This window comes from Amblyomma americanum, chromosome 2 (assembly GCF_052857255.1).
Source record: "Amblyomma americanum isolate KBUSLIRL-KWMA chromosome 2, ASM5285725v1, whole genome shotgun sequence".
Classification (NCBI taxonomy): Eukaryota; Metazoa; Arthropoda; class Arachnida; order Ixodida; family Ixodidae; genus Amblyomma; species Amblyomma americanum.
Window position 1 is genome coordinate 67,992,202 of NC_135498.1, and position 15,894 is coordinate 68,008,095.

General features: G+C 48.0%; 1 protein-coding gene across 1 annotated transcript in view; it reads left to right on the forward strand.

Moving 5' to 3' along the window:
• pcm (5'-3' exoribonuclease pacman) overlaps nt 1-15,894 on the forward strand; it is a 79,136-nt gene that overhangs the window by 42,347 nt on the left and 20,895 nt on the right. Inside the window, exons 30-33 of the mRNA XM_077654557.1 lie at nt 2,159-2,367; nt 4,459-4,578; nt 5,654-5,825; nt 11,394-11,451. Coding sequence (XP_077510683.1) covers nt 2,159-2,367; nt 4,459-4,578; nt 5,654-5,825; nt 11,394-11,451 — 559 coding nt within the window. The remainder of the gene's footprint in view (nt 1-2,158; nt 2,368-4,458; nt 4,579-5,653; nt 5,826-11,393; nt 11,452-15,894) is intronic.

Genomic DNA, 15,894 nt, shown 5'->3' on the forward strand with positions numbered 1-15,894 from the left:
GTTGTGGCTAGTAGCTGCAACGTAAAAGCATGGTTCTTGACGGTAACTTGTCATTTATCTCACATTAAAATTTGGAAGGGACACTTAAGCTCCGCCTTAAGGGTATGATGCGATAGCAAAGCGGGTTTATTCCCATGTGTGCAGAATGTCATTCTGTACTTTACATTCATAGATCCCTGGGAGTCCTCATACCTCTCTTGGTGCAGTGGTACAGCTGTTAAGCAATGTGCCTCTGCCCTGCGACGGCAGGTGCTCCCAGCAGTGGGCCTTGTGCGGCCCTGGTTGCTCTTCCCGAGCGACTAACCATTAATTTAACTGCTGCCTGCCATGGTGGGCAGTTTTCTCACTATCCAGTGGGCAGGTTGTGATGAAGCCGCAAGGTCACGTAACCAAGGTGGCCCACCTGCCTCCTAGGTTGTTCACTGGCACCACCTGCCAGAGTCATGCTTGTGATTTCTTGCTCACAATGCCGACACCGGGCTGGCTTTCTGGACAATGGGGCCTTTAGCGTCGTCGCGTTAATAATCATCTGAACTGCATCAACTGGCAAAAAACTATTTTGAATGCTCAACCATAATACAGTAGCCGACGGTAATTCGGACTCCAATAATTCGGATTTGTAGGATATTTCGGACCCCAATGAGGCACCGTCAGTCGCCCCATAGAAGCGCATACATATTTGCGACGGATATTTCGGACTTCAAAAGTCCAAAAGTTCGATTTTTCGGACGAATTTCAGTCGCCTGCAGGCCAAAATCGGCCATCTTATCGGCTTTTCACCGGCGCAAGAGCGCCATCTTGGATTGAGGTGGATTTACGTTGCAGTTGGATTGGCTTGGCATATTTTCGGTACCTCATTTTTGCCAGTAGAGGTCCCTGCGATCTCTTACACTTCGAGGTGGCAGTCGGATTGTCATCGCCGTCAACTTGCTTTTGTCGCCGACGTTGTTGCGGGCAGTTTTCGCTTGTCCCATACGTTGAAAATTGGTTGTTGGGGGAAGGAAATTGCGCAGTAGCTATCTCACATCTCGGCAGACACCTGAACCACGCATTAAGGGAAGGGATAAAGGAGGGACTGAGAGAAGAAAGGAAGAAAGGTGCCGTAGTGGAGGGCTCCGGAATAATTTCGACCACCTGGGGTTCTTTAACGTGCACTGACCGCACAGCACACGGGCGCCTTAGCATTTCGCCTCCATCGAAACGCGGCCACCGCGGTCGGGTTCAAACCCGGGTACTCCAGATCAGTAGCCAGGCGCCCTAACCACTGAGCCACCGCGGCGGGTCTCATACGTTCGCCATTTGCCGTTTCGTCCCTTGGGTTTCTCTGACCGCGTCGTCCAAGTGGCGCCCAGTCTTCACAAAGTTACATCCCTTCGCCTTTTTGTGATTGCGTCCGGCGGTTCCACTGCTTTGAACTAAAAGTGCCTTGTCTTTGCGTGTGTTTGACGAGCGCTGTGGTGCACACTCGTGTTGTGGACAACATGGCCCCGCCGGTGCCGCCGGGTCCGTCAAAGAAGCGTGGGAAGTATTCAACTAAATGCTGTGACGTTGCTGTCTAGAGTGTACAGTGAAAGCACAACTTTGGCGAAAAAACAGGCGCAAATCGTCACCAGCAAGAGAAATTTGCTGCAAGGTAAAATCAGCGACATTTTAAAGCCGATTTCATCTCAATAAAGTGATTTTTTTGTTTTTCACAGATTTTTCGGACTGTTTGAATATTCGTACCATTTTTCGGGTCCCTTCGAGTTTGAAAAATAGGTCGGCGACTGTAGAGATGCTGTTCATGTGTCCATCTAGCTGCAAAATTGTATCAAGTGGTCCTGCATTCTAACTGTTCTTGGAAACTTCAGCCTTGTCCTTCACCAGTGGCTGCACCTGGTGCAGGCACCTGGTGGTGGGCTAGCTGGAGTTTAGTGGGATGGGCTTCTGACTTTCAGTTCAGATAAGCAGGGTGATTACGATTCATTCATTCATTCATCTTATTTGCCCTAAGAGCCCTTAAAGGGCATCACATAGGACTGGGGTGAGGGAACCATGTAAAGACAATAAAAAGTATATAAATATGATTACAAAATACTAAAGTGATGGGGGTGATGAAAAGCACGTCCTGTGAGGGGAGAGCTTCTCCAGTTGGCTGTTGTTCTCTTGTCGGGCGCAGAGGAGGAGAATGAGCCGCAGATGTGCGAGGTCGTGTTTGACGAGACGTTTGCCGGTGGCCTGGCACTGCGGTGCTCGGCACATCGGGGCTACCGCCTTTCCACTCTGTTCCTGGTGAACATGTCGCACGGCAGTCGGAGCCAGCGCAGCCAGCAGCTCTACCAGGTGCCTGCGCGTCGCCAGCAGCAGCAAGCTGAAACGTATGCTCAGGTAAGATGCATTCAGTGGCATGTGTGCATCCTAATAATCATTCAGGGGGGGCACAATACCTAAAAATTTTCAGAAATATTCATTAAAGTGTTAAAATTTTTACCATCATCTGATACAGTTGCATATGATAATGTGATATGGCCATGCATATTCACGCGAAGCTGCTTGTTCATGCTCGAACCCTCTGGCAGGGGTCCTTACCACTTAGCTTGTGACGCAACTTCTCCCACAAGATTGTAGCCAACTGATTGTAGCCATAGATTACTAAAAGTGCTTTGTCTACCTTATTTCAAAAGTGCTTCACTACTTTTAAAATGAGTGGCCAAGAGAAGCAGTGATTGTCTTTTGACAGCTGCTGAGCACACTTGCTATTTATTGCAGTCACCGAGTTTTTTTAGTTTTTTCTGTTAGCCGGCACAGAACAGCATTCAGGTTTGAGGCAAGTCTGCTAGTCCTTCCTGACTGCCTGCCATCACCACTATGTAACAATATGACATCGCTGAAGTTCATATATATTGAGTATAATATTGCTGCAGGTTTTATTTTGTTACTTTTGGTGCATTCAGGCGCATCATGAGATGCTTTGTGATGACAGAGCACAGCGCACTGGCAGTGCAGAAGATTGTTACTATCAAGCATGACCCTCATCACATTAGCAAACAAGCCATGGCCTGCTTTAGTTCACACAGGCTGGCCTCCAGGCAGCACAGCTGGAAAATTTAGACAGCCGGGACTTGTATGAGTGCACCTTGTTTACAGGTTCACTTAAGAAATTGATGTCGGGCATCCAAATGGGTCAGTAGCATAACGGAAAAAATTTTACTACTATCCTAAGCAGTTGGCATTTATACTGTTTGTCCATAAACACAATGCCTGCTGACTCAGGGAGTTAAACAGGTCTTGTCGAGCATTTTACAATGGGCTGTATGCGGTCACATGACCTGTAATGTCATTTCATTTCATATAGATGATGCGATCGTTGGACAGCTTCTCTGTAACAGCCGCCGCGGTGGCTCAGGGGTTATGGCACTCGGCTGCTGACCCGAAAGACGTGGGTTCGACCCTGGCCGTGGCGGTCAAATTTCGATGGAGGCGAAATTCTAGAGGCTCGTGTACTGTACGATGTCAGTGCACGTTAAAGAGCCCCAGGTGGTCGAAATTTCCGGAGCCCTTCACTGTGGCGTCCCTCATAGCCCGAGTCGCTTTGGGACGTTAAACCCCCATCAACTAAACTTAGCTTCTCTGTAACAGCTGGTGCTGTAAAAATGGGTATTGATAGAGCGTGTCCTTTTTGATAAACATGTGCAGATTCTGTCTTGCATGCCGCTTTGACGTGGCGATTTGAGAGAGGACACAGAAATCAAGGGTCAGCCAGTGGTGCGCACAAGTAAACGCACTTCTATAGCTATTCCTTTATTAGTTCCCGCATGCCTTACACAAGCTTTAGCTGAAGTTCGAATGCAACCTGCACTTGCGGAAGTTGAAAAGGCCAGTATACCTCTTACTGGAAAACTTCTGTGCAATCATGTTGGTCTGCAAGAGTCATTAAAAGACATAACAGAAGAAAATAAGTGTAATTTTCTAATGAGCAAGCCATTTATTTAAAAATTAATTTTTCTTTCACAACTTTTTTTTTGCCAGCAGCAGGAAAATTTTGGTTTATGGTGCCTTAACGTCCAAAAGTGACTCAGGCTATAAGGGACACCATAGTGAAGGGCTCCGGAAATTTCGACCACCTGGGCTTCTTTAACAGGCACTGACATCGCACAGTACACGGACCTCTATATGATTTCGCCCCCATCGAAATTCGACCACCGTGGCCGGGATCGAACCCATGTCTTTCAGGTCAGCAGCCGATTCGCTACAAAAGTAGTGCATCTATCGTTGGTGCAATGGATGCGTTCGGAAATCACCAGCCTGTGGGATTGGAGCTTGATGCAGTTGTGATGTTGAAAGATGGGAAGCATGAAAAAACTTGTGGGCATTCTCTGTGAATGCTGAAATGTTTCAATGCCGTGGAAAGTAAATTATAATGGGTGTTCAGCTATAATTTGGCTGACTTCATTCACTCATGTCTTTTTCTGGGATTAGGCAATGGGTAACAGGCCGAGATCAAACCTGAACAATGGCTGGCAGGAGCTGTCTCCACAACGTCGGCAGCCGAGGAACAGGTTCCACCACTCTCCGAACTCTCCATTCGAGGCACAAAAGGTGAGCTTGGCAGGCTTCACTTTGCGGGTGCTGCCATAAGGGAAAATGGAAAGTTGAGCCAGCTGCACCAGTTGCAAAAGGAACATGTGTTGCAATAAGCTTGCCACTGCCTAGAACCGAACAACGAAGGTTGCACTTATCTGTGTGCCGGAATTTAAAGCTTTGTGGCTTAATTTCTCCACAGCATCCATGTTCTGTGAACTTTTGCAGCCATCTGTGTGGCCATTTCAGGACTGAGCATGATGTGAGCCATTGGGCACAGGAATTTTCATGATTTTTCTTGATGTTGAAAGGGTTAATGGTGGAACAGGGTCCTGTTCATAGACATGCCCATGCTCCTTTTGTTTCCTGTGCTGTCGCAGCAGTGGCCAGTTTGTGGTGACATCTTAAATGCGACCAATAGAATTCACTCCAAAATTGCAAATATGAGCGCTGTTGGCAGCAACCTCTTGCATAGCTATTGAGGGCAGCCACAAGTGGTTCTTTTGCCTAAATTATTTTCTAATGCATGCTTGGAACTTTGCACAGTTTGGAGAAATGTTTGGCGATTAGTTTTGACCATTGACAAGCTTGGGCACCATATTTTCCCAATTGGCTTTGGGTGGGTTCAGCACACAGTACATACAGGTAAATGCACTGTACAGTGTAGAAGCGAATCGGGCTGCCATAAGTTGCCTAGTGGGCTGTTAAAAGAAGATGTAGGAAAAGCATCAGGCTATTAATCACCCTAGCAATAGATGGCACTTAGCACGGTAAGCTGCAAAATTATAAATTTTTGTGTCCAAGATTGTTGTAGATGAGACTGCATTTTGTTTTGGGCAGAGAAGGTCACATAATGGCTCTTGGTGTTATCCAGAGCCCACCACGATCAAATGCTGCCTGTGTGTGAGGCTTTAGAGTGAACTAGTCAGTAGCTTTGACAGGAGAAGCTTTTATACCTGGCTACGTGAGTGATGTTTTTAAAAACAGTGGGGGCAGCTGGCACCATTCATTGCTGCTTCAGGAGTTAAGAGGGGCAGTGGCATTTTCATGTGCTGATAGCTTTCTCTGTCTTTTTTTTTTTTTCAATTCCCAGTCATCGCCTTCATCCGAAGTGTCCAAAGAAAGCAGTTCAGACTTTGCCTCCCTGTGGTTGGGGCTGCAAAAGGCAGCAAGCCCGATGCCCTGCAGTGTGTCACCAACTCAGCAGCCATCGTCCTCACAGCACAACAAGGGCACTCCTTTGTCACTGGACGAGCTCTTCAAGGGTGAGTGGGATGATTTGAACGAAGTGTTTGGCTTTGCCGCAACTCTTTTTTCGTCCCAATTACCTGGTTGCACACCATTAACTGTCACCAGCAAATGCCTAGGCATGCGATTTCACATACTTGCATAGCCAGCGTGTTGCACTCGCTCTTTAGAGGGGCTTGTGTGAATTGTCACATTTCAGCCTCAATTGAATGCTGGCAGAATAATTAAAATTGGGTTACAGGATCAAATTCTAGCCATGGGTGTCCATATTTCTGTGGAGGTGCACTGCAAAAATGCTTGTGTGCTGCGCGATGTCAGTGTACGTCAAGGAACCTTAGGTGCTTGAAATTATAATCTGGAGCCCTCCACTACAGCATCCGCATGGCCCACATGAAGCTTCGAGACAGACGCTGCATACCATACTTTTGTGTTTAGTAGCACATTTGTTTGAGAAGTCAGTCATGCAAAGCCAGAACGATTGTGAGTATAAAAAGATGGCTTACGTCTAAGACAACTATTTGCGAAAGCTGTGCATGATACTTCACTTCTTTATGGTCCTTGGGCACATTTCACTCTGTGTATATTTTTTTTCTTCAGTGTTGTTACCTGGCTTACCATATTTACACGATTGTAAGTTGACTCGAATGTACCGTAAAAACCGGACTATAGGTCGGACCGGAATATAGCTCGACCCCCTAACTAACCAATTCTGAAAATGAAAAAAATCTTTTTTAATAGAAAAAGTACCGAAAGACACCCTTATCTTGAAACAAATGCGACTCAACAGGTTTCACAATGGTGACAGTATTTATTTTCATTTAAATGCTGCTCGTATGTACACCCGGCCAATTTTTTAACAGTATCGCATGCCCAGCCACTTGCGTGTTTGTTTCTGGCGCACAGAAGTACAGCGCCGTAGAGCAAAAGTCCTCCTCTTCATGATTCGCCGCACCCAGAATGGCGAGCCCTTGAATTGCGCCCTCGCGAGTCTAGAGGCACACACGATCTCTACCGCATTCACGCGGATGCATTCGGCAGTCACAGGCAGCGATCTTGCACGCAGTGCAACCTTTCCTTCCAATTCTGGATACGCTGCAGTCCACCCTTGGAATGATGTTTTCTTCTGGTTGCTGCAAGTTGTATCGCATTCACGTGGATGCATTCGGCAGTCACAGGCAGCAATTTTGCATGCAGTGCAACCTTTTCTTCCAATTCTGGATACGCTGCGGTCCGCCCATGAAATGATGTTTTCTTCTGGTTGCTGCAAGTTGTACCACATTCACGCGGATGCATTCGGCAGTCACAGGCAGCTATCTTGCACGCAGTGCAACCTTTCCTTCCAATTCTGGATACGCTGTGGTCCGCCCATGAAATGATGTTTTCTTCTGGTTGCTGCAAGTTGTACCGCATTCACGCGGATGCATTCGGCAGTCACAGGCAGCAATTTTGCATGCAGTGCAACCTTTTCTTCCAATTCTGGATACGCTGCGGTCCACCCATGAAATGATGTTTTCTTCTGGTTGCTGCAAGTTGTACCGCATTCACGCAGATGCATTCGGCAGTCACAGGCAGCGATCTTGCACGCAGTGCAACCTTTCCTTCCAATTCTGGATACGCTGTGGTCCGCCCATGAAATGATGTTTTCTTCTGGTTGCTGCAAGTTGTACCGCATTCACGCGGATGCATTCGGCAGTCACAGGCAGCAATTTTGCATGCAGTGCAACCTTTTCTTCAAATTCTGGATACGCTGCGGTCCGCCCATGAAATGATGTTTTCTTCTGGTTGCTGCAAGTTGTACCGCATTCACGCGGATGCATTCGGCAGTCACAGGCAGCGATCTTGCACGCAGTGCAACCTTTTCTTCCAATTCTGGATACGCTGCAGTCCACCCATGAAATGATGTTTTCTTCTGGTTGCTGCAAGTTGTACCGCATTCACGCGGATGCATTCGGCAGTCACAGGCAGCGATCTTGCACGCAGTGCAACCTTTCCTTCCAATTCTGGATACGCTGCAGTCCACCCTTGGAATGGTGTTTTCTTCTGGTTGCTGCAAGTTGTATCGCATTCACGTGGATGCATTCGGCAGTCACAGGCAGCTATCTTGCACGCAGTGCAACCTTTCCTTCCAATTCTGGATACGCTGCGGTCCGCCCATGAAATGATGTTTTCTTCTGGTTGCTGCAAGTTGTACCGCATTCACGCGGATGCATTCGGCAGTCACAGGCAGCGATCTTGCACGCAGTGCAACCTTTCCTTCCAATTCTGGATACGCTGTGGTCCGCCCATGAAATGATGTTTTCTTCTGGTTGCTGCAAGTTGTACCGCATTCACGCGGATGCATTCGGCAGTCACAGGCAGCTATCTTGCACGCAGTGCAACCTTTCCTTCCAATTCTGGATACGCTGTGGTCCGCCCATGAAATGATGTTTTCTTCTGGTTGCTGCAAGTTGTACCGCATTCATGCGGATGCATTCGGCAGTCACAGGCAGCGATCTTGCACGCAGTGCAACCTTTCCTTCCAATTCTGGATACGCTGCAGTCCACCCTTGGAATGATGTTTTCTTCTGGTTGCTGCAAGTTGTATCGCATTCAAGTGGATGCATTCGGCAGTCACAGGCAGCTATCTTGCACGCAGTGCAACCTTTCCTTCCAATTCTGGATACGCTGCGGTCCGCCCATGAAATGATGTTTTCTTCTGGTTGCTGCAAGTTGTACCGCATTCACGCGGATGCATTCGGCAGTCACAGGCAGCGATCTTGCACGCAGTGCAACCTTTCCTTCCAATTCTGGATACGCTGCGGTCCGCCCATGAAATGATGTTTTCTTCTGGTTGCTGCAAGTTGTACCGCATTCACGCGGGTGCATTCGGCAGTCACAGGCAGCGATCTTGCACGCAGTGCAACCTTTCCTTCCAATTCTGGATACGCTGCAGTCCACCCTTGGAATGGTGTTTTCTTCTGGTTGCTGCAAGTTGTATCGCATTCACGTGGATGCATTCGGCAGTCACAGGCAGCTATCTTGCACGCAGTGCAACCTTTCCTTCCAATTCTGGATATGCTGCGGTCCGCCCATGAAATGATGTTTTCTTCTGATTGCTGCGAGTTGTAATATGCAGCTTCTGCCTCCGCCAGTAATGAATGCTCTTTTCGGATACTCCAAATTCGCGCCTTGCCGCCAGGTTGCTGTGAGCTTCCGCGTACTTAGTCACGTTTTTTTTTTAAGGCGACGGTGAATTGTCGTCAGCTTCCGCTCATTTTGAAACAAAATGTGAAAAAGCAGCCTTAAGTTTTAACGAAATAGCTTTGCAACGACGGAAATGCAAAATGGCGGTGCCGCCACCATTCCGCACTGCTGCTGATGGCTAAGGTGGTGGAGGCTGTTGACTTCAGCTGCCCATTGTTGCAAGACTTCCATAGTTTTTCCGCCAATGACCAGTATATAAGACGGGGGTCGACTTTTCGCCATAATTTTTTGAAAAAAAGTTTTACCTATATTCAGCTTTTTTACGGTAAGTCAACCCCCCAAATCACATTTCCGAAAAATAAAAAATAACTTCCGAGGTTGTTTAAGCTTGGCCTTGAATAGCTGAACGCTATAGCATTATCCAGCGGCTGCCATTTATCACCAGCCGCTATCGGCTGCTGCGCGCGGGCATGCCCGGGGACACATTCCAAAACGAAAATGTATTAGTCACTGGACTACTCGCCATCGTCCTCACTAGTGCTGCCGTCGTGATCGCTGCTGCGGTCCCACAGCACGTCGTTCTAACGTCGTCATCCAGCAAAATCTTGCACTTAGCAAACAGCCACATCACAACATCGCATGGAACAGCTGAAAATTTTTCTCGCTGCAGCTGCCACACCTGTATAACCCGCTGCAAACGTCAAACTTGCAGCCCGGCGCGCGGCTGTTCGTTTCTTCGGCGTAAAAAACGGTAGCCATCTTGCATGTAGCCGTGAACGATCGCCAGGCGCTTGCCGGACCTGGAGTACAAATGGTGACTGACGAAAGCACCTCATTAAAAACTTGTGAAACGCGGCTGGCAGTAGTCAAATGCGTCAGAGCCAAAGAGAAACTACGCGTGAGTGGCGTCGGCTCTTCTGTCGGCTACCGACACTTTCCAGCGCCGCTGCCGTTCCGAGTGGGGGTGCCACCTCGATTGGAACAGTGGCCCTTCCATCAACTATCAGCGCTCCCTTGAGCGCAGTAAAAAGAAAACTTGTTGGACACTTGAGCTTCTCTTAGAATGGGATTGCGTTATCGGGCCGCCGCCGCTTATCAGCAACCGCAGTCAGCAGCCACGTGTGGGGGAGTGTGGGGTGCCAGTTTGCTGTTTATCGATAGCCGCCATCGGCCGCTGCCTGCGCGCGAGGGGAGGGGATGCCAGTTCTGCGCGTTAACGTAGCAGCTGCTCAAGGCCAGTACCAAGAGTGATGCGACGGAGCGACGCAGCAAAAATGCAACCACGCTGTAGTATGCCTGATATCTCGTTTGTCTCGCCTTTACTTATAGTGCGATGTTTTCATTTCGATTGTAAGTCGACCCCCACCGCTTCGGATTTTCAAATTTTAAAAAATAGGTTGACTTACAATCGTGTAAATACGGTATCATTTGAACATGTATTTATTTATCGCCTTCAAATGCAGTACACATAACAGCAGTAGGAGTATAATTTTCCTGCACCCTAATTGTTCAGGGCACCTTTGCATAGTGGCAATTGGCAGTAGATGTAGCAGCAAGCATGCTTTGTGGAAAGAACCACATCACCTATGTGCCAGCTGTGTGGCATTTCAGGCAAGCTGACCACATAGGTGGAGCTCTGCTGCCGGTAGTTGTGCATGGCATGTTTTCACAGGGAGTATTGCAAACTATAATTGGAGCCATTTGGTGTAGCCTAGCATAGACTGTTGAATGGCAGCCAATATTTGAACTTGGTAAAGTCAGTCTTGGAGGGATGAATGAGCTGCTCATTGTTTGGAGTTTAAAATATTTTTAAGAACTCTTAGTATTAGATGTTCAGAACTTGAATAAAAATATTTGACTAATTACTGTTTGATTTGAGAATTTGAATACATAATGGACATTCAAGAATGGTGTACTAATTGGTTAAATCAATTTATTTCAAGTTATTCAAATTATTCGATTGGTTACAATTCAAAATTTCAATGTTCACGCACCTTTAATTGCACAACCTAGATGGAGGTCATACAGCAAAATGTTTAGCTCTAACGCAGTGGTAAGACTTCCCTGCTAATGCCTCGCTTATTATTACCAGGTCCAAATGCAGGAACTTTCGCACTTTGCAACATATTGAGAGTATGCTGCATGCTTCTTTGAAATTCTCTATTTGCCATCTCTCTGAAGACTGTCTCTGTTATCCATGTTTTCTTTTCCATTCGTGTTGAATGCTTGTGCCATGTTTGTAACAATGCTGTTCTGCTTTGTGGAGTTCCCTCATTTAATAACCTTTTTGCTGTGGTGTTACATGTATGCAATGTGCTTCTAGCGGCATCAACCTGCTAATTGTTGCTTGCATTAACATAATTGGAGGGGAAATTATTGATCTTGCTCTGTGGTGTCTGCAGGGGCAAAAAGCCAGAAGCAGGGAAGTGCCATGGTTTCCCCATCAGCTTCATCAGCAAGGTATGTGTGCTCCCATTGCCTTCGGTACCCATTGATGAGGAAGTGCTGTTTTTGCAAATCAGTGCAGAACAGCAAAGACAAAAGATGAAGGAAAGGCACCACCAGCACCTTGCTGATTGTGTCGTTGGTGTCATCTCACACCGTTTTGTAATGGAACCGAACCAACTTGCCGATATTTCTGTTCTGGGGAAGTGCTACATGGCTATGCCTGTTATGGTAGAAGCCATACAAGGAACTCTTTGTAAAAAAAAAAAAAGTTAGTATGTCATTCAGAATTCTAAATTATTCAAGGAGAGGCCTCACTAGCCCGTAACACGAACCACTAACACGGGGAGCTAATTGAATGCATGGACTAAGCAGTGAAAACTTAAGCTATAAACAAAGTACCGTATAAACACGTGTGAGGGCCGCACTTCTTTTTCCAGATTCGAGGACCAATCTTTGGAGTGCGGCCCATGCACCCGATGTGCGAAAATGTGTGTGTGTGTGCGTGCGTGTGTGCGAGCATGCGTGCGCGTGTTTGTTCAAGTAAAAACACACCAGTCAGAGAATGCGCAGCGCTTATTTACCGTTCAATCCTCACTCGCCAAGTATTTCGACTCCGAGGTGGTGCTGTGCTCTGGTACATGTCCACCTCCACAAGAGGTCGTCTTCAGTCCCATCTCAACTGTTTGAAATTCCGGTCACCTTGAAATTGCAAGATGCAGTGTCCGTAGATATGGAGTTCCACGTGTGGACAAAATCCAGCCAAACACAGGCGTGAGCGGTGCCCCTCTTGAGCCGCCGGTCAGCATCTCCTCGCGATTGCCATTTGCCATCCATTTTGTGTACAGCCTTCGGAATTCAATCTTAAAAGGCTAATTAATGGTGATGTCCAGGGTTGCAGCATGCCAATGAGGCCACCCAGAATAACGGCCATGTCTGTGAGGATACTGCGCAGGCATTCTTCAAACCTATCCGTCAAGTGACCACGGGAGCTGTCCAAGATTAAGAGTGATTGTTTGGCCAACATGGCACCTGGACGATTCTGCCAAGCGCTTTTTACCCCGTCAAGCTGAAGCTCATCATCCATCCAGCCCTTTTCTTGGGCTTGAACTACAGTTCCCGAAAAAAAGCGTCGTCAAGAATCCTTTTCCTTTTCAAGATGACATAGGGGCTAGCTTCTGCCCGTCCACGGTGACACACTGCATAATGGTGCACCATTGGCATTCCGCACCAGTTGTCTGCACGAAAATACTTTTCTTCCCTTTCATTTCAATTGTGCAGTTCTCAGGACAATCTAGAACCATACATGGGTCTGGTCGCCTTTCACTATCTGAGACAACATATAGTTGTGCACATGGCGCAGACTAATGACGTACTTTTGAAAGCTGAGCACCTCGAGGGGCAACCGCTGGCACAGTGTGGTCCTTCGCTGAAGGGAGAGGCCCTTCTTTTGGAATCTTCGTACCCAGCTGGTGCTAGCTTTGAAGTTCTCACGCGACATGCTTTTCGCACGCGCCAAGGCTTGTGCCTTCACGAGCAGCATGTCCATTGTCAGCACGTAGCCGTTTTTCCACACTTCCATCACATAGCAGAGCAGCTCTTCTAGTTCGGGAAACTTGCACGGCTTACCTCAGAAAGCACAAATTTTGCAGCTTGCGTTCTTAAATGCGTCCTTTTTGGTTGCACCATCGTCGGATGCACTTCCCGTTCACATCGAATTTCCTGCCCGCCGCAGGCTTACCTTGTTCAGAGCAAACTTCACTACTTTCAGTTTAAAGGGACACTGAGGAGAAATTGAAGTTGGCTTGTATTGATAGAATACCAGCTCCTTATCACAAAAACGCCACTCTTACTGAAAACAAAGCTCTTGTAAGGTAGAAAATAGCAAGAACCGAAATACAGGTATCGCCGCCACAAGCCAATCTCGCAAGTACAAGCGTGATGACGTCATAGGACAAGAGACGCCACCTTGGAGGAATTTTCCTTCCTACATGGAGGTTGTGAATCTCTGAAGCTGACAAAGGAAGGTTGTGGTGTTCAATATTGAAGTAAGTTTTGTTTTAAAACCGATAGTGCACTTTTATCACACAAGGAAGACAAGACAAAAGGCAACCTGAATGTTGGAAGCAAAGAAAACCGATGCTTGGCGACGCCACAGGCGGCCAGGAGAGTTTCGATTTGTTATGGCGCTTCGCATCTATGAGCTTTGCATGTCCCGTGGTTTTGTTTTTGACGCGCCTCGATTTACAAGCGCCGAACAGCAGAGGAACTCCAAGTGCCGCTTCAAGGGCTAGTAAACCTTTGAAGAAGCCTGTTATGGCTGGTCAGATGATCGCCACAGTCGAAAAACTATGATGGCACGATGATCGGTGATCGTACAAGGCAGTTCGCAGTATAAAGAGCACTTGTGTCTTCGCACGCTCGCCCGGCAAAACATTCCCGGCTGTGCCACTCTGCTTCAAGCTACTTAACGGAAATCGTTTATTAGGGACGGGAGACAAGGTACAAGACAGTTAAGAAAAATTGCTGATGGCCTAGCTCTGTTAGGCCAGGATATATGTAGTGAAAGTGCGGAGACGTCTGCATCGGGCGAATGCATTCACTAGATGCACCTTTATTCGTCGTTGAATAGCGAGCCGTCGTGGCGGTGTGGTAGCATCTCCGCCTCAAGCGCCAAAGGCCCTGGTTCGATTGCGAGCCTCGGCACAGGTTTTCTTTTTTTATTCAGTGAGTGGGCGGGAGGTTTCAGTGGTTCCCATAGATGCCGCTACCGAATACGTTGGTTAGCGGTTAAGCGCAGACTCTGTTAAGGCGTGTTTATACTCCGGAGTAATGCGCACGCGCGCTGCACGGCGACGTCTTGTCGGCCAAAGCGAGACCCACTTTACTTCAACTGCACTTGACCGCCGACGTGTACGGCGGCTTCGCCGCACTCTGACCGCACTGGCGGAGACTTGGAGCATGTCTCTATTTCGCGCCGAGTGCGCCAGCCACCGCTGGCCCGGCCAGACCGATTCGGCTGCGCTTCGGCAGTTCGGCGGAGCTGTCCTTTTCGAGCTCTCGGCTAATTTAGTCCATTCACAGTACACATCTGAATGTACATGCAAGTAGGCGAGAGAGCCCGATTCAGTGGACCCCGTACCTCCGGAAACGCGCGGAAGCTGTTGAAGCGTCGCGTGTCGGCTTTACTTTCAAGCCACCAGCTTTAAATGCAAGCGCCCTTGATCATCCATCTGTTTTTTCTGGCAAAAAAATAAATAAATAACCTGGCCCTTTTAACCGTGGGAGACCTCGACGCCGCCTGATGCTGCACCGTGCAACCGCGCCGTTCAAGGAATCACAATCCGTTGGCCCGAAAGCCCCGGCTAGCCTCCGATAGGCGCGACACGCCGACCTTGTCCTGGCCCCTCGCGACTCCCCGCACTGGGGTTATGGTATTTAATTTACAACGGCTGCTCATGGCGGAAGGGGAAACGACCCGCCGGCGCCTAACCTAACCGTGCTCCCTCAAAATTATCGCACGCTCTGTGGAGCTGAGGTCGCTGAAATGCAGGCCGGAGTTTTTGCGAGAACTTCGTCGTCGGGTCCGGGAACGGGATCCATCGCAACACTGGCAAGGCACCGGTGCAAACGTAAACGAAACGACGGTAGCGACCCCTGATAGATGCCTTCAACATGTGGCGGTGGTAGATTTCATTTTAGCAGCCGCCAGAAATCACGGAGTCTGCGTTTACGTCACGTTTCACGTCACTCCGTCCTGTGACGTCATAAGAGTGCGCCGGGACATCATAAGAGTTCTCGAGTTTGAATCGGAGTGGCGGGAAAAACTTTTTCAACTTCGAATCCAAATTTTTTTTAAATAAATGCATCTTTCGCTCCCAGACAAGCGGCAACAAAGCCTTGGAATGACGAACTATCAGATTTTGCTAACAAAAAAAATTTGATAGAGTTCTCCTCACTGTCCCTTTAAAGCCAGCCATGTAGCTGTTAAGGTGCTTGCCCATCATACTAGAGTGGCAATGCTCAGCAGCAATTCATGAAAAAAAAAAAAAAAGCAGACAGCACACGAGAGCCACAACTTTGGTGAGCTGCCACGCTGCCACAACTCACGTGCCTTTGACAGCCTCAAAAAAGCCAGAGCTTGCGATACTGATGCCGATATGGATAGCGGGAGCCCGCGACAGAGGAAAAAGATGATGATGGTGACCCATGGCCTCGGGTGCCATCCTTGGGCGGCACCTGGCAGCTCCTGTGCGCGTGCATTTCAAAATCTATTCCTGCTTGGGCCGTGGAAAGTTTGGGTGCGGCGTTTGCAGGGATCTTTTTTTTGTTTGTTTAATATTTCCTTTGGGAAAACAGGATGCGGCCCGTACACGCATTTATACGGTATACTGGCTCACCCGTCATGAATTTGACAAAATTGAATCCCGATTAAATGAGTATCAATGACAGCCTGCA